This window comes from Ziziphus jujuba, chromosome 1 (assembly GCF_031755915.1).
Source record: "Ziziphus jujuba cultivar Dongzao chromosome 1, ASM3175591v1".
Classification (NCBI taxonomy): Eukaryota; Viridiplantae; Streptophyta; class Magnoliopsida; order Rosales; family Rhamnaceae; genus Ziziphus; species Ziziphus jujuba.
Genome location: NC_083379.1, coordinates 28400056 through 28419159, shown reverse-complemented (window position 1 = coordinate 28419159; position 19104 = coordinate 28400056). Strand labels below are relative to the sequence as shown.

At 33.2% G+C, this 19104-nt stretch overlaps 1 protein-coding gene across 1 annotated transcript; it reads left to right on the top strand.

Annotated features, from left to right (window-relative positions):
• Positions 1–2857: 2857 nt before the first annotated feature.
• On the top strand, positions 2858–18912 carry LOC107426257 (protein REDUCED CHLOROPLAST COVERAGE 2). The gene is made up of 23 exons (XM_048466650.2): positions 2858–3604; positions 3857–3918; positions 4188–4280; positions 7485–7557; positions 7722–8108; positions 8358–8422; positions 8559–8690; positions 8946–8987; positions 9093–9617; positions 9705–9862; positions 10002–10521; positions 10714–10776; positions 10856–10957; positions 12081–12401; positions 12493–12585; positions 12675–12776; positions 12868–12972; positions 13292–13425; positions 14052–14235; positions 15229–15360; positions 15450–15562; positions 16102–16180; positions 16268–18912. Exons 1-23 carry the CDS (start codon positions 3535–3537, stop codon positions 18437–18439), a joined length of 5727 nt encoding a protein of 1908 aa, XP_048322607.2. The 5' UTR covers positions 2858–3534; the 3' UTR covers positions 18440–18912.
• The last annotated feature ends 192 nt before the right edge of the window (positions 18913–19104 follow it).

Here is a 19104-nt window from a genome sequence, read left to right as displayed (position 1 = left end):
AAGTTTCAAATTCTGAACTTGAGGATGTCTTGTCAGCAGTTTTATTACTAAACTAAGCTTATTAATACAGAAAAGTTTGAGTTCAAAGCCCAATCTTCAATATAAAAGATAAATGAATGAACTTCAAAATAATTACATTTTATTTTGGCACTTACAAAACGTGAAAAAGTGAAATAAGTTAGATTTTGCCTTCGTATAGATAAATATAAAAGGGTTATTGGTTTTTTTGAATTTTTTAGTCTACCTGCAACATAATTATTGTAACAAAAATCGTCTGATATATCTACAGGACCCCTGTATATTGTATAAAATACATTATATGTTTCAAAAGTGCCAAAAAAGTATATAAAAAAAAAAAATCTAACAAAAGAATATACACTATTTTAAAACATATACACTAAAAGTAGAGAATATGAGTCTAAAAAAAGAAAGAAAGGGATACAATACATTTTGCCTCCCAAACTGTTGCATGTTTTTTAAACTTTAAAAGTCTACATATTTCCTTTCAAAATATTGTTCTTTTGTCATTTTGGTCTAGTCAATATAACAATGGTTAAAAATAAACAATGGAAATTAAGGAAAATTATAGGCATTCTATATTGTTTAAAGAACAAATGGTCAAATATGCAATACTTAGGGGTACAAAGTTTTGCATATTAAAAAAAAAAAAAAAGATTTATTTCATTACTATTTCAAATACACTTTATGATTGAATCAAACTGATATAAAAGTAATAATTCAAGAGACAACAAAATTAAATTCAAAGGGAAAAACGCAAATATAAATTACATAGTAGTTTGGAAGGAAAAAAAAAAAAAACAAAAACAAAAAAACCTATAGGGAGATTCTAAACCGATAAAATTGGATAAATATTTTTCCATAATTAAATTGAATCCAAATTGAACTTCAACAGCTACTCCAATGCTATTCTGGTTCATTAAAGCATTTTCAATGGGAACGTACTTTATGAAAATTACCATATTACACAAAAAATAAAAATATTATTTAAAAAAAATTATTTTCTAATAATAATATTTACAATGAATGTGTTAAAGTGATTTATACATTATCAATGTGGATATTTACTTTTAGAGATGATTAGAAATTGTGAGTTTTTTAAAAAAAAATTATTTTTTAAAAGAATAAATAAATAAAATATATAAGTAATGAACAGAAATTAATAATTTTTTTATACAATATTATTAAAAAATAATTTTTAAATTGATTATATATTTATATGATCTATATATAAACATTGTTTATTTTTATTGAACATAAAAATAACCCACATTTACTATTGGTTTAAGAAAAAAAAAAAATACACTATAGTACTCGGAGATATATCTGCTCCTAAAGTATCAAAAATTTACTCCACATCTCCACCGCGGGAGATGCTTTAATCTTTTGTATCATTCGGTTTCGGAAAGCAATAATGTCATTTTTTTTTTTTTCCTTCACAAAAATAGAAGTGGAGCAGAGATTCAATGATTATAAAATGAAGACTGACTGCTCTGACAATCGGCAAAATGCAGCGAAATGTGATTAACATAAACGGTAATACAAACAATGCAAAAACAACAAATGAAAAGAAAAACCAAACATACAAAAGACCAAATCCAAGCAGTAACCCTCTCTAATAAAACAGAACTCTTTAATGCTGTATTGTCTGGGATTTGTATATGGAATTAATCCTTTCAAATCTAGGTAATGTTGGCCAATGGTGGCGGATGAAAATCTTGGATCCAATAGTCATTTTGATGAATTATGTATCCCATTATTAATAACTTATTACTAATGGCCACAATGAGTTTTTTTTTTTTATTATTTATTTATTTTACATGTCGAGGTTGGAAGATTCCAATTCAAAACTTCTATTTTAGAAAACATTGGACATGGAATTTTGTTGAAACATGTGTCTAATGGAGTTGCAGGGAATAATTTTTACCTAATAAAAAATATATGAATATGCCATTAAATTTATATGATAAGATATAATCTCAAATTGAATATGAAGAAGGAAATCAATATCATTTGGTTGCAAAATTCAGTTTAAAGACCATAAATTTGCTTTCTCAAAACAAATCATTAGGACCAAGCTTTTTAGCTTGGGCAGTGTAGCCAAAAAAAGAAGACAATACTAGTGGATTTTGCAGATTTCTTCTGGCCTTACACAAGTACATGTGCTGTATGAATCTCATGTGATAAATATGGTTTTTACTTTCTTCTTTTTTCTTTTTTTTTTTTTTTTTTTGGAGGGGGGGGGGGGGGGGTAGGGTGGGGTGGTGGTGGAATGTGGTGTAGATAATGTTGCACATGAGTCTTGGGTATTGTATAAATGCACTACATATTGTACACATGGTTTATTAAGGCATGGTGATTTTCAAACAGAGTACTTAATTCAGATTGAGAAAAGCACCACCAACAATTATATATATATATGCATTAAATTTAAAACAATACTGAAATATTAAATAACAATACAAAATAAACAAATAGCTAGTAAGTATAGAGAATCACAAATTAAAGACTTGTCTTTTTTTCTTTTTTTTTTTCTGTCTTCCAAAATGGTTCTAATCTTTACAACATTGAAATTATGGAGATTGTTGTTTTGTAAATAAATAAAAAAAAAAGGTTCCTTTTGTCCACGTGGCAAAAACCCATGGCTCATAGATTAATCCAAGAAAGTCCAAAGTTAGGAGATGATGATACGATAATTTTCTCTTTTTTTTGTAATTATGATGGCCTTTTGATGTCCAGCTTCTAATGCTGCCCCAATTACATACTTACAAATATATAAGAGAAGATCTAGAAGAGAGAGAGAGAGAGAGAGAGGTGAATGGTGATAATTAGTAGTAATAAGAGGAAGAGGTGGAAAAAAAAAAATGAGAGGTCGGAAATCGCTAGCCTTACATTCTCTGTATGCGTTTCTATAAACCGCTGCTTTGGCTTGGCTTACCTTATCCTATCCATCTCTCTCGCTCTCTCTCTTTCTTAAATTTTCTCTCACACTTATATCTTTCTCTTCCTCTTCCTCTCACACATATTTTCTTTTTCGCTGTGTCCCCCCCAAGCTCTCTTTCAGTCTTTATTATGCTCTACCTTCTCACTTGACTTCAATTCCCTCCCACTTCAATCCCTCTGTCTTTTTCCATGTAAACACCCCTCTCCCCACCCAACTTCCTCTCTTCTCTGCCTCTTCATCTTTCGTTTTTTATTTTTTTTTTATTTTCTTGGGTTATACATGTTTTTCACTTGCATTGAGTTTTAGCTTCTTGTTGGGTTAATTTTTTTTCTTGTTAATTAAATTTTGTATGTTGGGTTTCTTTTCTTTTCCGGATTGAATTATTTGCTTGAGGTATATTGCTACTTAATTTTGAGTTTCTCTAAAAGTTTATTGTTTTTGGATAAGATATTGGAGAAGAGTAGTACTTGTTTTTTGTAATCAAATTCCAATCGAGATAATATTTCAATTGTTTGGAAGAGACCCAATTATTAAAAAAAAAAAAAAAAAAATTATAGTGGTTTTGGCAAGCAATGGCTCCTAAGGCGAGCAAGACGAAGCCACATAAAGCCAAAGGAGAAAAGAAGAAGAAGGAAGAGAAAGGTCCTTATAATAAAAAGCTTTTCTTCCCATTTTTCTTTCTACTTTTTTACTTTTTTTTTTTTTTTTCGTGTCTTATATTATTACCATTAATGGTAATAGATACAGCTCAAATATCGTGTGGTCGGAGAAAAGTATACTACTTTTAACTATAAGTTGGAAGATGTTTTATCACTTTTAATTTCTTTGCAACCAAACGTATATACTACTTGTTTTGTTTTTTACTCACATCAATTCCACCAAATTTGTTTGCAGTTTTGCCCACTGTAATTGAAATTACCGTTGAAACACCAGAGGAATCACAAGTGACTGTCAAGGTATGAAAATCTCTGTCTCTCCTCTGCTTCCCAATGTACTTAACTAATTGCTTCCAGGCAATAAATAAATACAAACACTTACTATTTCCAATCTTCTTCATTCATTGTATCTTTTTTATTTTTTTATTTTTGAAAAGAAAAAAGAAAAAATACCAAAAAAAGAAGAACAAAATTATGTATTTATTTGTTGGGTTTAACATAATTTTAATTTGATTAATTTTTAAATTAAAAAAAATTATTATTATTATTTTTTTTTGGGTGGTTTACAGGGTATCTCTACAGACAGGATCTTAGATGTGAGAAAGCTTCTGGGAGTGCATGTCGATACATGCCATTTGACCAACTTCTCCCTATCACACGAGGTACGTACTTTCATTGCTAACGTGCGCCTCTAGGACCCACTTTTCCTTTTCTTCTTCTTTTCTGCCGTCGCTCTCATTTACTTTAGAGTTTAGACCCACACTTACCGTTCGATTGTTGGACTTTTTCATCGTTTTGGACCACCAGCGATCGGACGGTTTCTTAAATTTTTTTTTTTAATTATTGAGTTTTTTATTTTTATTTTTATTTTTTATTACTTGTTTTGAACAATAAGTTTGATCGAGATTTAGGGGATTATTTTGATTGACTATTAGAGAGTTTAGTACTTCAATCAGATGGTGTTGTAGTGATTATATAGTTATGGCAAAGGATAGTTTTAGTATTGAGTACCTTGATATATGTTATAAGAATAGTAATTTTATTGTATTATTTTTAACTTTTTTTTTAAATATTATTTTTTAATAATTTAAAATTGAATATTATTAATATATCTAAATAATTTTAAGACATAAAAATGTATTAAAAATATAATACAATTTAATCGATTCTTGTTTTGTGTCCATCCCGAATACCATAATAATTTTAAGCTGCGTTGAGATAAATCCATGTGAGTGAAGTCGAATTGGGGCAGGCAAGGCTCAAATGTTTATTCTTTTTTGGTAAGTAAGGCTCAAATGACTATGGTGAAGTCCAATGGAATTTTGCCATATGGCATAGAGAATGCAACTCCATTATGCATGTCAATGTGACTCTATAATGATAGTAGAGTGCTAACATTACTGTTATTTAGAGTTTGAATCATTTTACAACTAAAACAATAAAATGTTATATGGAACAATTTAATAGTAAAATTATTATTTTTCAGATAAAAATTTTAAATTTGAATTGCTTAATATGAAAAAGAAAAGGGTTGAAATTCTAAATAATAATAATAATAATCCATGTCCTTGTACAGTCTAATTTATTTATAGTTTTTATTTTAAGAAAAATTAAATAAAACTTCTAAATTAATTGACACATACAAATAATCTTATTAAACTATTAAAATAACAAATAAACCTTTGAACTTTAATTATGTAACACAGTGCCTCTTTGAACCAATTAAATATTCAAAGCTATTTTTAATTTAACATATATTCCGTTTTGGGGTATTCATTTTATCATTTTCTAAATAATTTAATCTAAACTTTTTTTATTATCTAAATATTAAAATAATTATTTTCTTTAAAAATATTATATGATGAATTCATTCATTATAGACATTTAACCAGCTTTAAAATTTTAAATTTTTTATAGGTTTTTTTGCAAGTGTAATTTCTTTTGTTGATATTTGCAAGTTTTTAATAGTTTGATGGGGTTTTCTGTTATATCAAGAATTTATTAGTAAGTGTCAAATGGTTTATGAAAGTTGGTATATCAAGGATTTATAAGTAAGTGTCAAATGGTTCATGAAAGTTTTATGTAATTTACCTTTGATTTTATTATAGAATAAATAAGTTATAACATAACTGTGCCAAAAAAAAAAAATGATATTGTGTTGAAGAAAACAAGGATTTTTGTCAGCAGCCTTTAAAAAGAAAAAAAGAAAAAAAAATAGTAATTTTTTATATACACGTTCATTATTTATTTATTTATTTATTTATTTTTATCTTACATCTTTTTAATAGTTTTTCATTAAACAAATAATTAAAAGCAAAAATGATATTTGATTTTCTTTACACCTAAGATCTTTATAAAAATAAACCTTATGTAACCGATTGTTAACTTTATCATATATTCATAAAAGTTTAGCTTTGTTTTGTTCTTGTTTTTTTCCCCCACTCCAATAAAATCACTTTATGTAACATTGACCAACAATAAGTTGTCCTTGTAAGGACTATATAATGAGTGTCAAACAAAATTATTGTTTAAACTTTTAACTTTACTTAATTCCTTTTTTCTATTTTATCAAAAAAAGAAAATTGAAGTTTTCTTTATACAAATTTCCATAAAAATATAAATTAATTTTTATTAGTGTTGAAAAATGAACTATGATTGTAACAATTTAAATTTGGATCAAGTTAAAGTGAGAGTTATATGTAATTGTACGAATAATAAAAATCATTTATTCCTATATGGACGTCCAATATATATATATATATATATATAAAATCAAGCTTACAACATATTAACTCAATAGTTTTATTATTAAAATCTTCTTTATCAATAATTGGGTTATTTCTAAAGCTGAAATTTAAAAATGTATTTATGATTTATCGAATATTTACAAAACTCACTTACTTTAAATGTGATTTTATTATGTCACTAAATTACCGTTAATTAATTTTTAAAGCAATTTAAATAGTAATAAAATAAAATTTAACATTAAAATCATTAGATCGATTTGATATAAATTTAATTTTTTTCTTTATATATATATATATATAAACCTGATACTTCAAAGATTATTTATAATTGATTATAGTTTTATAGGTTCACTTCTTTTAAATAAAGTTTTAATATATTATTAAATTCATATTATATTATTTATAAATTTTTAAATTTGAATTTTTGAAATGATTTAAAAGTTTATAGAAAAAAAAACTAATGGTAAAATTATCAAATTGATCTAATGTGATTTAAAATCTATATAATTTTAAATTGGAAATTCCAACTTCTAACTAGATAATAATTTGTTTAGTTTACCATTATATTTTCTTGAGGGGTGATTTATGTGTGTATTTGTAGATTTTTCTGAAAAGAAAATTGATACATATTTTATTTATATATGTTTTTGTTGTCATTAATCCATGTGATATAATTAGATTGGTGATATAATTGATAAATAAAAAACAATATGATATACCCTAAAATTGTAAGAAACAAAAAAAAAAAAAAGTGATGAATTCATTGAAGATGGTAGTTTAACAGAAATTCTATGTTTATCAAATTTATTTATTAAAATTTTTGATAAATAATGATGCATTATGTGATTGCGTTTTTATTTTTATTTTTTATATTTCTATAATTGTAAAATATGATTAATCTATTAACTACTTATATATCACCATTCTATTGTTTATTAAAATTTTGATTTTTTTTTTAACAAAAATAGAAAAGTTCTTATTACTAAGAATTTACTATTATTCTTAAAAAAATATTCACCAGCTAAACATTAATGTTCGGACCCACAAGCCATGGGATCTCTTATTATCACGTGCATTGGTTACAAGAACAACCATATATATGTTTTTGAATTTTATCAGGTGCGAGGACCCAGATTGAAAGACTCGGTGGAGATTCTGTCTCTCAAACCCTGCCACCTCACCATCGTTGAAGGTAAAAAAAAAAAAAAAAAGAAAAAAGAGGGCTTCCGCACATCTCACTAGAGTATTTTTCCTTATGAAAAGGTTCACAACCAAAGCACAGGGTTCTTAGTATACACTTGACTGTACATTACCATAGCTCTGCCAATTTAATTTTGAGTAATTTTGAAATTCCAGAGGACTATACCGAGGAACTAGCCGTTTCTCATATCCGACGGTTATTAGACATAGTCGCGTGCACCACCTCCTTCGGCGTTTCCACTTCTTCTCCCAAACCGGCCGGCCGAGCAAACCCGAAAGAACCGGCTCAGAAGGAACCCGGTTCAGACGAAACCGGGAGTACTTCGCCAAACGCCGACGAACTCCATGTGCAGAAGGCCAAAGCTGCAGGCGAGAAGAAGCCCGGGACCGCCGTTGTGGGAGGCCAGAGGAGTCCGAATGGGGCTAAGAACAACGACGCCGCTGAGAAAGGCGGCGATTCGCCGATCTCCATGTGTCCTCCGCCGAGACTCGGGCAGTTCTACGATTTCTTCTCGTTCGCGAACCTCACTCCGCCTCTCCACTGTGCGTTCCATCTCTAATTTCTTTCTTTATTTATTTATTTTGATTTAATTTTATATTTGTTCAATGCACTTTGAATTTTTGTAAAACTTGTCTCATAAGCGGAGTCTTGCAAGCTTAGATTATGGATATACAGTAGAGATTAGAGAGGGTCGATAATGAGATTTTATTTTTTACTAGTGCTTTGGGTAATTAATTGAGGTTGTTTTGAGTTTTGATGATTAGTGCCCCGTGAATCGGCCATTTTTGCAGATATTCGAAGGTCTACTCGTCCGTTCCTTGAGGATAAGACTAAAGATGACTTCTTCCAAATTGACGTGAGGATTATTTGTTTGTTTTTACTTTATTGTAATTTAAAAAAAAAAAAAAATGAAGAAATTTATATCTAATTTCTGTCATTTCCTTGAATTGAATTACTGATGCCAGTCAATATATGTATGATTGTATGTGCAGGTTCGAGTGTGCAATGGGAAGCCAACGACAATTGTTGCCTCGAGAAAAGGGTTTTACCCTTCTGGGAAACGTCTTCTTATAAGTCACTCTTTGGTTGGTCTTCTTCAGCAGATAAGCAGGGCATTTGAAGCTGTAAGTTCCACTTACACAAACGCAATTGTATAAATAATTTTGATATATTATTTTTACTGTTTCTATTTCTTTTTGTTATTATTGTTGTTATTAAATTTTATGAATAGGTGTATATATCCTTTTTTTTTTTTTTTGGATAAACACTTGTTTGCTTTATTCTTTTACATGTAACTGGGAAAAAAAAGCTTTTGCCATTTTCCATTTATTAGATGGTATGAAGCTCCTTTTACAAGAAAGTTATAACTTCTCTTGCAGGCATACAATGCTCTTATGAAAGCTTTCACGGAACACAATAAAGTAAGTATAAAAAAAATTATTCCTTTTTAAAAAAATCTTCACACCTAGACATTACTAAGAGAAGAATCGGAATATAATTATGTTAATGCATCTGTTTCATTTCAGTTTGGCAACCTTCCTTATGGTTTTCGGGCAAACACATGGGTTGTCCCCCCTGTTGTTGCTGATAATCCATCTGTTTTCCCACCACTTCCTGTGGAAGATGAAAACTGGGGAGGAACTGGGGGTGGTCAAGGAAGAGATGGGAAACATGACTTGAGGCCATGGGCAAAAGAGTTTGCAATTCTCGCAGCAATGCCTTGTAAAACAGCGGAAGAGAGGCAAATTCGAGACCGAAAAGCCTTCCTGCTTCACAGTTTATTCGTCGACGTGTCTGTGTTTAAAGCTATTGCATCAATTCGTGCTGTCATTTATAGTAACCAATGTTCCTTGAATGATCCAACTGTCTCAATTGCACACGAGGAAAAAGTTGGAGATCTAATTATTAAGGTGACAAGAGATGTGCCTGATGCAAGCACAAAGTTGGATTGTAAAAATGATGGTAGCCAGGTTCTTGGATTGTCACAAGAGGAGCTTGCTCAGAGAAACTTACTTAAAGGCATAACTGCTGATGAAAGTGCAACGGTTCATGTGAGTATGTTGGTTTTTCTAAATTCTTTCTGCAGTCTATTGAAGCAGGGTTTATAATTGTCTGAAGTCAACTCTTGGCCCTTGTAGGATACTGCTACTTTAGGTGTAGTAATTGTTAGACATTGTGGCTTCACTGCTGTTGTGAAAGTTTCCGCTGAGGTGAACTGGGACAGGAGTTCTCTTCCTCAGGACATTGATATTGAGGACCAGCCTGAAGGAGGTGCCAATGCCTTGAATGTCAACAGGTCAACTGATGTATTTTAAGTATATTAGTTGTATTTTAAATACTTTCTGGAAATTCTCTTCCTTTTACAACTTAAAATCCGTGTATACATATAGAAATGGTCACTGACATTTATTTTCTTTTGCATTTTTAAATTACAGCCTAAGAATGTTATTACACAAGTCATCCTCGCCTCTATCATCAAGTACTGTTCATAAATTACAGAGTGCAGAATTTGAAGATTTACATTCTGCTAGATCTTTGGTAAGGAAAGTACTAGAAGAGAGTTTGCTGAGGCTGCAGGAAGAACCCACTAAGAAGACAAAGTCTATCAGATGGGAGCTAGGGGCATGTTGGGTTCAACATCTACAAAATCAGGCTCCAGATAAAGCGGAGTCTAAGAAAACTGAAGAACCTAAACTTGAGCCAGCTGTTAAGGGGCTTGGAAAGCAAGGTGGACTGCTAAAGGAAATAAAGAAGAAATTGGACGTCAAGAGTGCCAAAACTGATCAGGGGAAGGAAGCACCTGCTGGTTACAACCTTGACATGAATAAGAATTCAGATTCAAGTAATCAGAAGCAAGAGAAACAAGATCCAGAGAAGGAATTGACGTGGAGAAAACTGCTTTCAGATGCTGCATATTTGCGCCTGAAAGAATCAGATACCGGACTTCATCTTAAGGTTTGCCATCTGCTTTCTCTGACTCCTCTTATTTGTTCTTCATGGTTCTATACTTGTTCATTTCTCCATCCTATAAAACTTCTGTGCAATGAAAACTTTTTTAAAATTCCATTGAAACCTCTAACTATTTTTTGCTTACTCCTATGTAGCCTTTATTGATGCATATTATTTTGGTTATGTTCATGTTGGCAGTTGCCTGATGAGTTGATTGAGATGGCACACAAATATTATGCAGATACTGCACTTCCAAAACTGGTAAGCCGTAATAGTCATCATCTCTTTTGTTTACTTTTGCCTCAGATGTTGATTTGTTTGGTTGGGCCTTCACTACTAGGTAGCGGATTTTGGCTCCCTTGAACTTTCACCAGTTGACGGAAGGACATTAACCGATTTTATGCATACCAGGGGTTTGCAAATGTGCTCTTTGGGCCGTGTGGTAAGTATTAATTCGTTACTTTCTTTATCATCTAATTTTATGATTGATTCTACTTGAACATTTAATTCATAACATTTTGAAACAGTCCCCAAATTATTGGCCCGTTTTAATCTTTGAGTCAGAAAAAGGAAAATCATAACAGAGTAATAGTTGTTGACTTCACCCAATGGCAGTTGGCATATATATTTATACTGTAGAGTTCAAAATGTAGATTTTTTTTTTTTTTTTTTTTTTGGGTAAACTTTAAAGTTCTAAATGCTTAGAGAATCTATAATTGCAATTATATATCATTTCATGGTTACATATGAGAAGATTGGTACATTAGATGAAAAAGGAATTCTCTTGGTTGTTCATTTGGAGCTTAGAAAATTTCATAGAAAGCTCCTAAAAAAGTTTTGCCATCACTGAAGCAAACAGTTTTGCATCATTACTGAAGATGCTAAGGTTTTAGAGAGAGAGAGAGAGAGAGTTATTACTTAGAGCCTTAATCTTGTTCCTTTTTAATGCTTGGATAAATGGTTCAACATACATCTTTCTTTCTGCAACATGAGCTAGCCATGTTTGATAACTCTTATTTTCCTTATTACTATCTCTTAGTGATGGTTCTGTCAATTTCATTACCAGTATTTCCAAGATAATAGAAAAAAAGTTTCTGTATTAAGGATGTCTCTCAATGTTTGAGAGCTATATTTTCTTGTCTGTCTAAATGTGGGGTGTAACTATCATAACTACCATCTCCAAAATGAAAGATAACTCCATGCATATGAGGAACTGCTCCCTATTTTGTGGCTATAAAGCATTTGATGCAGCTCAAAAACTTCTTAATGTTTCTGCTAGATTAGAAATTCTGGAACTTGGTCATGCTTCAAGAATGTGCAACTTGACCATTGTTGATTCATCTATTTTTGCCTATTTGATCTCTTTTTCGTCAGCTGTTATGCTTGTTACTTCAAGCACTGGTCATGCCATTAGCAGGGAAATTCTAATTACCGGAGTCACCTTTGTCTCCAATAGGACACCTTCAATACTTTATTGTCCTGACATGTTTAGAGGATAAATTCTATAGCTGGTTTTAACTATCTTTTTGATTCTTACATTCTCTATCTTCCTCCTATCTTGCTAGGTTGAACTTGCTGATAAACTCCCTCATGTACAATCACTTTGCATACATGAAATGATTGTAAGAGCCTACAAACACATACTACAAGCTGTCGTAGCAGCAGTTGATAATGTTGCTGACTGGGCTGCATCAATAGCGTCGTGTTTAAATATATTGCTAGGAACACCATCAGTTGAAAATGTGAATGCGCACACTACTGATGATGATAAATTAAAGTGGACGTGGGTGGAAACTTTCCTTTGGAAGAGATTTGGATGGAAGTGGAAATATGAAAGTGGCCAGGAACTTAGAAAATTTGCTATTCTTCGTGGGTTGAGCCACAAGGTACACTGACTAAAACTTGTTTGCTAGTATCTGAGGGCGTAAACATATTCATTTTCTTTGATGTTCCTTAAGTGTAGCAATCTTTCATCAGGTTGGACTTGAGCTTGTTCCAAGGGATTATGACATGGAAACTGCATTTCCTTTTAAGAAATCTGATATCGTAAGCATGGTTCCAGTATACAAGGTAAGTTCTTTTAGTAAGTTGGAATCTGGGCTATGACTGTTGGATATCCTCTGGGATTAACTGAAGTGAATATGTTTCTCTTTTTGCAGCATGTTGCTTGTTCATCTGCTGATGGGCGTACACTATTGGAATCATCCAAAACTTCCTTGGACAAAGGAAAACTGGAGGATGCTGTTAATTTTGGCACTAAGGTAAGGAAGAACCATCTCATATTGTTGTTATGCCATGGTTTTCAAAAATTCAATTATTGATTTAACAAATCTTCCTTATCCAATCGTGAAGGCACTCACAAAACTTGTGTCAGTATGTGGACCTTATCACCGAATGACTGCAGGAGCTTATAGTCTTCTGGCTGTAGTGTTGTACCATACTGGTGATTTCAATCAGGTACTCACTGTAATATACTTAAAATCATTTATTTCATGTTAATTAAAAAGTGATATTTAACTTTGACCAAATAAAGTTGGAGACGAAATTGCAGGGACTGCATGGTCTTTAAAGTTTATATGAAATGTAAATTGTGACCTGACAGGTCAACTATGTAAAATATGTGACACGTGTTACTCACACACACACAAAGACATAACCAATACATATTTGAAATGAAAGTTTTGCTCAAATCTTTCAATGGGATTTCTTTTTTTATCGTAACACTTTCTGGAGTAATATTTTTAATTTTTTGTTTATTTATTTTAACTTGAATCAGGCAACCATATATCAGCAAAAGGCCCTGGATATTAATGAGAGAGAGCTTGGACTTGATCATCCTGATACAATGAAAAGTTATGGGGATCTAGCTGTTTTTTACTATCGGCTTCAACACACAGAATTGGCCCTGAAGTATGCTTTCATATCTATCTTAATTATAATTGAAAGCCTAACTTTAGATGTCTATAACATGATGGCTATCTTAAAGTTCTTCAGTTTATTGTGCCATCATTGTTTGTATTTACTGACTCATGGTGATATCATTTTCCCAATGTTCTTGGATTGAAAAAGCATTTTAAAATATCAGTGGGGAAAGTGAAGGAATTATTAGGACCTAAATATCTTATGAGATGAAGACACGGTACAAAGATTTCAAACTTTCAATTGACAGTAACAGATACTAAAAATCTACTTTTGCTCAGGATCAAGGAGTTAAGGATTAAAAAAAAAAAAAAAAAAGTATTGAAATTGTTCTGATAGACCATGAATATTCTTTACCTTGAACCATTGGTAGGTGGGCCTAACCAATAAATATTGATAGGAGCTGCATTTGAAATTGCAGACGCTCAATTGTTCTTTTTCTACTTTGGTTAGTAAAAGTGGTGCTAAAGCTTGGTAGACCATGGATCTATAAAAATCGAGTAGACATCCTTTTCTTTTCTTTTTAAATATAAAACTTTCCCTCTGCATCTAGAGGATATTCCATTAATCTAGTTTGTATAGCTCATTCAAAAAGAAAATCTTTGCCCCTGCTCTAGGTATGTCAATCGTGCATTATATCTTCTGCACTTGACATGTGGGCCATCTCATCCAAACACTGCTGCAACGTACATTAATGTAGCCATGATGGAAGAAGGATTGGGTAATGTCCATGTTGCTCTTAGATATCTCCATGAGGCTCTAAAGTGTAATCAAAGGCTACTTGGAGCTGATCACATACAGGTCTCTCTCTCTCAATGTTGCTCTTTCTTTCTTTTCGCTGCATCTCTCTTAAGTGTGTTATAAGTTGCTCGTATGTATATTATGAACTTTGTAAATGGTATTCTACCATCCAAACCACCCTTACCCTGATTTACTTGTAAAATATTGGTTATTGCTCACGTTTAGATTTTATAGCTGGTGCATGACAGAAATCATGAATCAACTAGACTATCAAAGTTAAAAACTCAAAGTAGTAATTTAATTAGAAGTAGATGTTTCTATACCCCTGCTCTACTATACTCAAACTAGGTACTTTCTTGTTTCGTGTGGGACTTTCAACCTCATGATTCAAACCTAATTTCCTTTTGTAAGCTGTTACTTCCTGGAGTCAATATTTACCTTAATCTAGCTCAACGCTGAACTTAGATTGAGCTATGCTGCATGACTAAATCTCAATACCGCACTTAGATTGAACTTAGATTATTTACTGTAATCTAGTCAGTATTTCATTTTGGTATGCTGCATGCCTAAATCTAAAGATTAAGGTTGGTGGTAAGTTTTGTAAGAGCTGGCATAAATAGTATGGTTATATACAAAATTTTCAACCTGTCATGATGAATGTGATATTCTTGATCTTCAGTACATTAAAATACAATAAGAAGATTCAAACACTATCATTTCTATATTCTAGACCTAAACATGGCTTAAAGAAATGGAACCTTGCCACAATCAAATTGTCATCTCCTTTCCCTTCTTGTGCAGTCTTGAACATAAAATTTCCAAATTGACCAAAGATTGCTAGAGAACTTTACTATTCTCTAATTCCTCTTCTGTCTTGTCTGTGTGCGTGTGTGTGTGTATGAGAGAGAGAGAGAGAGAGAGAGAGAGAGAGAGAGTATTCATGTGCTCATTCTTGTTAATTTCTATCCGTGAATGTCTTCAGTGAGTATGATAGCTTGTATAAATGTATTAAATATATTAAATACATTTAATTGATGTTACCCTTTACTTCAGACGGCTGCTAGCTATCATGCCATAGCTATTGCGCTCTCTTTGATGGAAGCATACTCTTTAAGCGTTCAGCATGAACAGACAACCCTACAGATCTTGCAGGCAAAACTTGGGTCTGAGGATCTACGTACCCAGGTAATATTAGGTTCAGGTTTGATGGCTGATTCCTTTCTTAAAACAGCAATTACCATTCTTCAATTTACTAAAAGCATAAAATTTTAAAGGATGCTGCTGCATGGCTTGAGTATTTCGAGTCCAAGGCTTTGGAGCAGCAAGAAGCTGCTCGTAATGGTACTCCAAAACCAGATGCCTCAATCTCCAGCAAAGGTCATTTAAGGTAATAATCATGAGTAGAATAATTATCATTTGCACATCAATCCATATGCCCAAAATGTAGAGAGTGAAAAAAAAATCTTATGTTCAAGATTAAAATAAATTTATATTTATGTTCAAGATTAAAATAAATTTAAATTGGTTAATTTAATTAAAGGGTATGGTTTTCTAGAGACCACCAACAAAGCTCCTCTAATATGGTTGTTTGATATCATTACTTGTGGATACATAGCTTAAAGTGACGAATTTGACTGAAATTGTGACAGGGTTGTAGTATATTGTTAAACATGTATTCTCTCTCTCTCTCTCTCTCTCTCTCTCTCAATGGAATTGAACATGTACTTTGTTTTGTCATATGTTCCTATCATTTGTTATGGGCTTCTTGTTCTTGCCTAAAAGCAGTAAACCTCTGGATTGGTTGTTCCTTCCAAGTCGAACCAGAGTTATTATAAAGGACAAGGATTCTTATGTTTGTGTTATGGCTTGACTCTTGTAGTTTGATACAATTTTGATTTTAATGCTTGTGTTTAATTCTTGGATCAGTGTATCAGACCTTTTGGATTATATAACCCCTGATGCTGATATGAAGGCAAGAGAAGCCCAAAAGAGAGCTCGTGCAAAGGTCATAAGCTTCTTCCATATATCCTCTAATGTGACAATTTTATTGATGAAGTAGTCTGAAAGAAGAAAAATTATCTTTGCTGTACAGGTCAAAGGAAAACCAGGGCAGAACTGGGAACTAGTCCCAGATGAGTACCAAAAGGATGAAATTTTGTTGCCTAGTTATTCCATGGCAAAGAATTCAAGTGATAAAGAGAACAAAACTGAAGTACCATTTACAGAACCTAGAAATGAGAAATCCGATTCAACTCAACCAGATCAGTCAGCAATTCTAAATTCACTTGATGATCTGGCACAAGATGACACCTCAGATGAAGGATGGCAAGAAGCTGTTCCTAAGGGTCGTACACCTACAGGTCGTAAGCCTTCTGGTTCAAGGAGGCCAAGCCTTGCAAAACTGAATACCAACTTTATGAATGCATCTCAGACATCAAGATACCGAGGAAAACCCACTAACTTCACATCTACAAAAACAAGTCTGAATGAGGCTAATGCTTCTGCTGGAGCTGCTCCTGTTGCAAAAAAGTTTAGTAAGAGTGCAAGCTTCAGTCCTAAGCTAAATACCCCAGGCATGCCCAGTAGCAGTGGCCCAGAGAGGGTGTCAAACCCAAAGTCAGCCCCAGCTAGCCCAGCTTCAACTGATCAAATAGCCAAGTCTACTCCAATGGCAAGTCAAATTAGTGTTCAGGCAGCGGGAAAACTTTTTTCCTACAAAGAAGTTGCCTTGGCTCCGCCCGGGACAATTGTGAAGGCTGTGGCTGAACAGTTGCCAAAGGAAAATCTTGCAAATGAACAGGACTCTCAGGTGATCCAGGAGACAGCTGCTGCAGAGGTCATTCCTGGTGAAGTGACAGCAGTAAAGGATGTTGAGGAAGGAAAAATTGAGAAACCCATAAAAGATAAAGAGATTTTAGTTTCCAAAGTGAAAACTAAAAGCCCTGTTGACAAAGACATACCCGCTGAAGTGGCAGATACTGTTGTGAGAGAAAGCCCAAAGGTTCAAAAGATTATTGTTGGAGATGTTCAAGTGGAAGCTAAGACTATAGATGTAAAAAACATTGCTGTTGCTAACAAGGAAGCAGAAGCTGGTAACATTGCTGTTAAAGAGTCAAACACCAGTGCCTCCAAAAGTGAGCAGTCTGAAACAGCAGTGTTGGATAGTCTTCGTGCAACTTCCTCTGCTTTAGAGCCTCAGTTTGTTTCAACTGATAATACAACTCAGTTGTTGGACAAAGAGGCCTCCAATTCTGAAATGAAGTTCACAGAGGGAGATGAAAGTCCACGTGATTTACCCAATGGTGGCATACAAGTCAAGCCAGTACCAACTGAGAGAGAAAAGCTAGATGAACCAGAAGCTGGAAAGGAGACGACCAAAAAACTTTCTGCAGCTGCACCTCCATTTAATCCGTCCACAGTTCCAGTATTTGGTTCTGTTCCAGTCCCAGGTTTCAAAGATCATGGAGGAATTTTGCCCCCACCAGTGAACATCCCTCCTATGCTTACAGTTAACCCTGTTCGGCGGTCGCCTCATCAGTCAGCAACAGCGAGGGTCCCATATGGTCCACGGTTGTCCGGTGGCTATAATAGGTCTGGAAATCGGGTTTCACGTAACAAACCTAGTTACCACAATGCTGAACACAATGGTGATGGGAGTCACTTCAGCCCTCCCAGAATAATGAACCCACATGCTGTGGAGTTTGTACCTGCCCAACCTTGGGTTCCCAATGGCTATCCAGTATCTCCAAATGGTTTTCTGCCTTCCCCAAATGGTTATCCTATGTCCCCAAGTGGTATTCCTGTATCACCAGATGGCCATCCAGCATCACCAAATGGTGTTTCAGTGACTCAGAACGGTTTTCCAGCTTGTCCGATAAGTTCAGTAGAGTCATCACCAGTTGTGAATGTTGACATAGGTGTTGAAATCGATATCAATGCTGCAACGGTAGAGAGAAAAGAGGCTGCAGCTGGAGAGAGTAAAGAGGCTGCAGTAGAGGAGAGCCACAAACATGCCTCTACACAAGGTGAAGTTCAAATTCAGCCAGTTGAACTAAACCCCCGAGAAGATAAATCTGTAGACAATGCAAACACTAATTCTAAAATTGAAGAAAAGCATACAGATATAGTTCCTATGGCTGGTGACATGATTGGTGATACTGGTGTGACAAAAGATGCTAGCGATATAGTAGTTGAGGAAAAACCAACAAAATGTTGGGGAGATTACAGTGATAGTGAAGCTGAGATCATCGAGGTTACTGGTTAAAGAAGCATCCTGAATTTTCGTTAGATGCAAAAAACATGTTGTTAACAGCCAAAGGCTGTGTGTGCAAGTAACTACACAAGCAATAAGCGTCACAGAGTTTTGGAGGCCAGTTATTGAATTAGAGAAACGAAAATTTCCTGTGAAGCTTGTGGCATACTTGACTTCAAACTGTTGTATTGTGAATACGTTCAGATAAGAGGCTGGCTTTTGCTGCAGAATGCGATGGATGGAATAATATGCTGGCATGCGGAAGAAACTTACCATGATAGCAGGAATATCTGTTGAGCAATCCATTGGTGACTTTTAATTTTCAATTTTTCACTTTAAATGTTATAGCTTTTTTTTTTTTTTTTCTTCTGATATAATTTTGAAACACGGATCACACTTGGTGTATTTATGCTTTCTAGATCAAACTCATGGCGATGATGATTGCTCAGAATATCTGCAGTAACAAAGATGCAATTTTTCTTGCCTGTTTGAATACGCTCAAAATAGCGTTCATTCCGTGTTTCTGTTTATTTTTCAATTTGGATAATCCTACTTTTGTTTAGAGACTAACATTTTCAGCTCGCCTAATGAAAAAGTACATGTTTTCTATGAGTTATAATGTCATTTTATCACACTTGAGACATCCAAATGTACTACATACCACATCAATTTGTTTT

Bases quoted from the DNA above. Each gene is read 5' to 3' on its own strand.
- LOC107426257 (XM_048466650.2), top strand. From the start codon at position 3,535: ATGGCTCCTAAGGCGAGCAAGACGAAGCCACATAAAGCCAAAGGAGAA. The intron at 12,973-13,291 runs GTACTCACTGTA...AACTTGAATCAG, and splicing joins ATACTGGTGATTTCAATCAG to GCAACCATATATCAGCAAAA. The intron at 13,426-14,051 runs GTATGCTTTCAT...CCCCTGCTCTAG, and splicing joins CACACAGAATTGGCCCTGAA to GTATGTCAATCGTGCATTAT.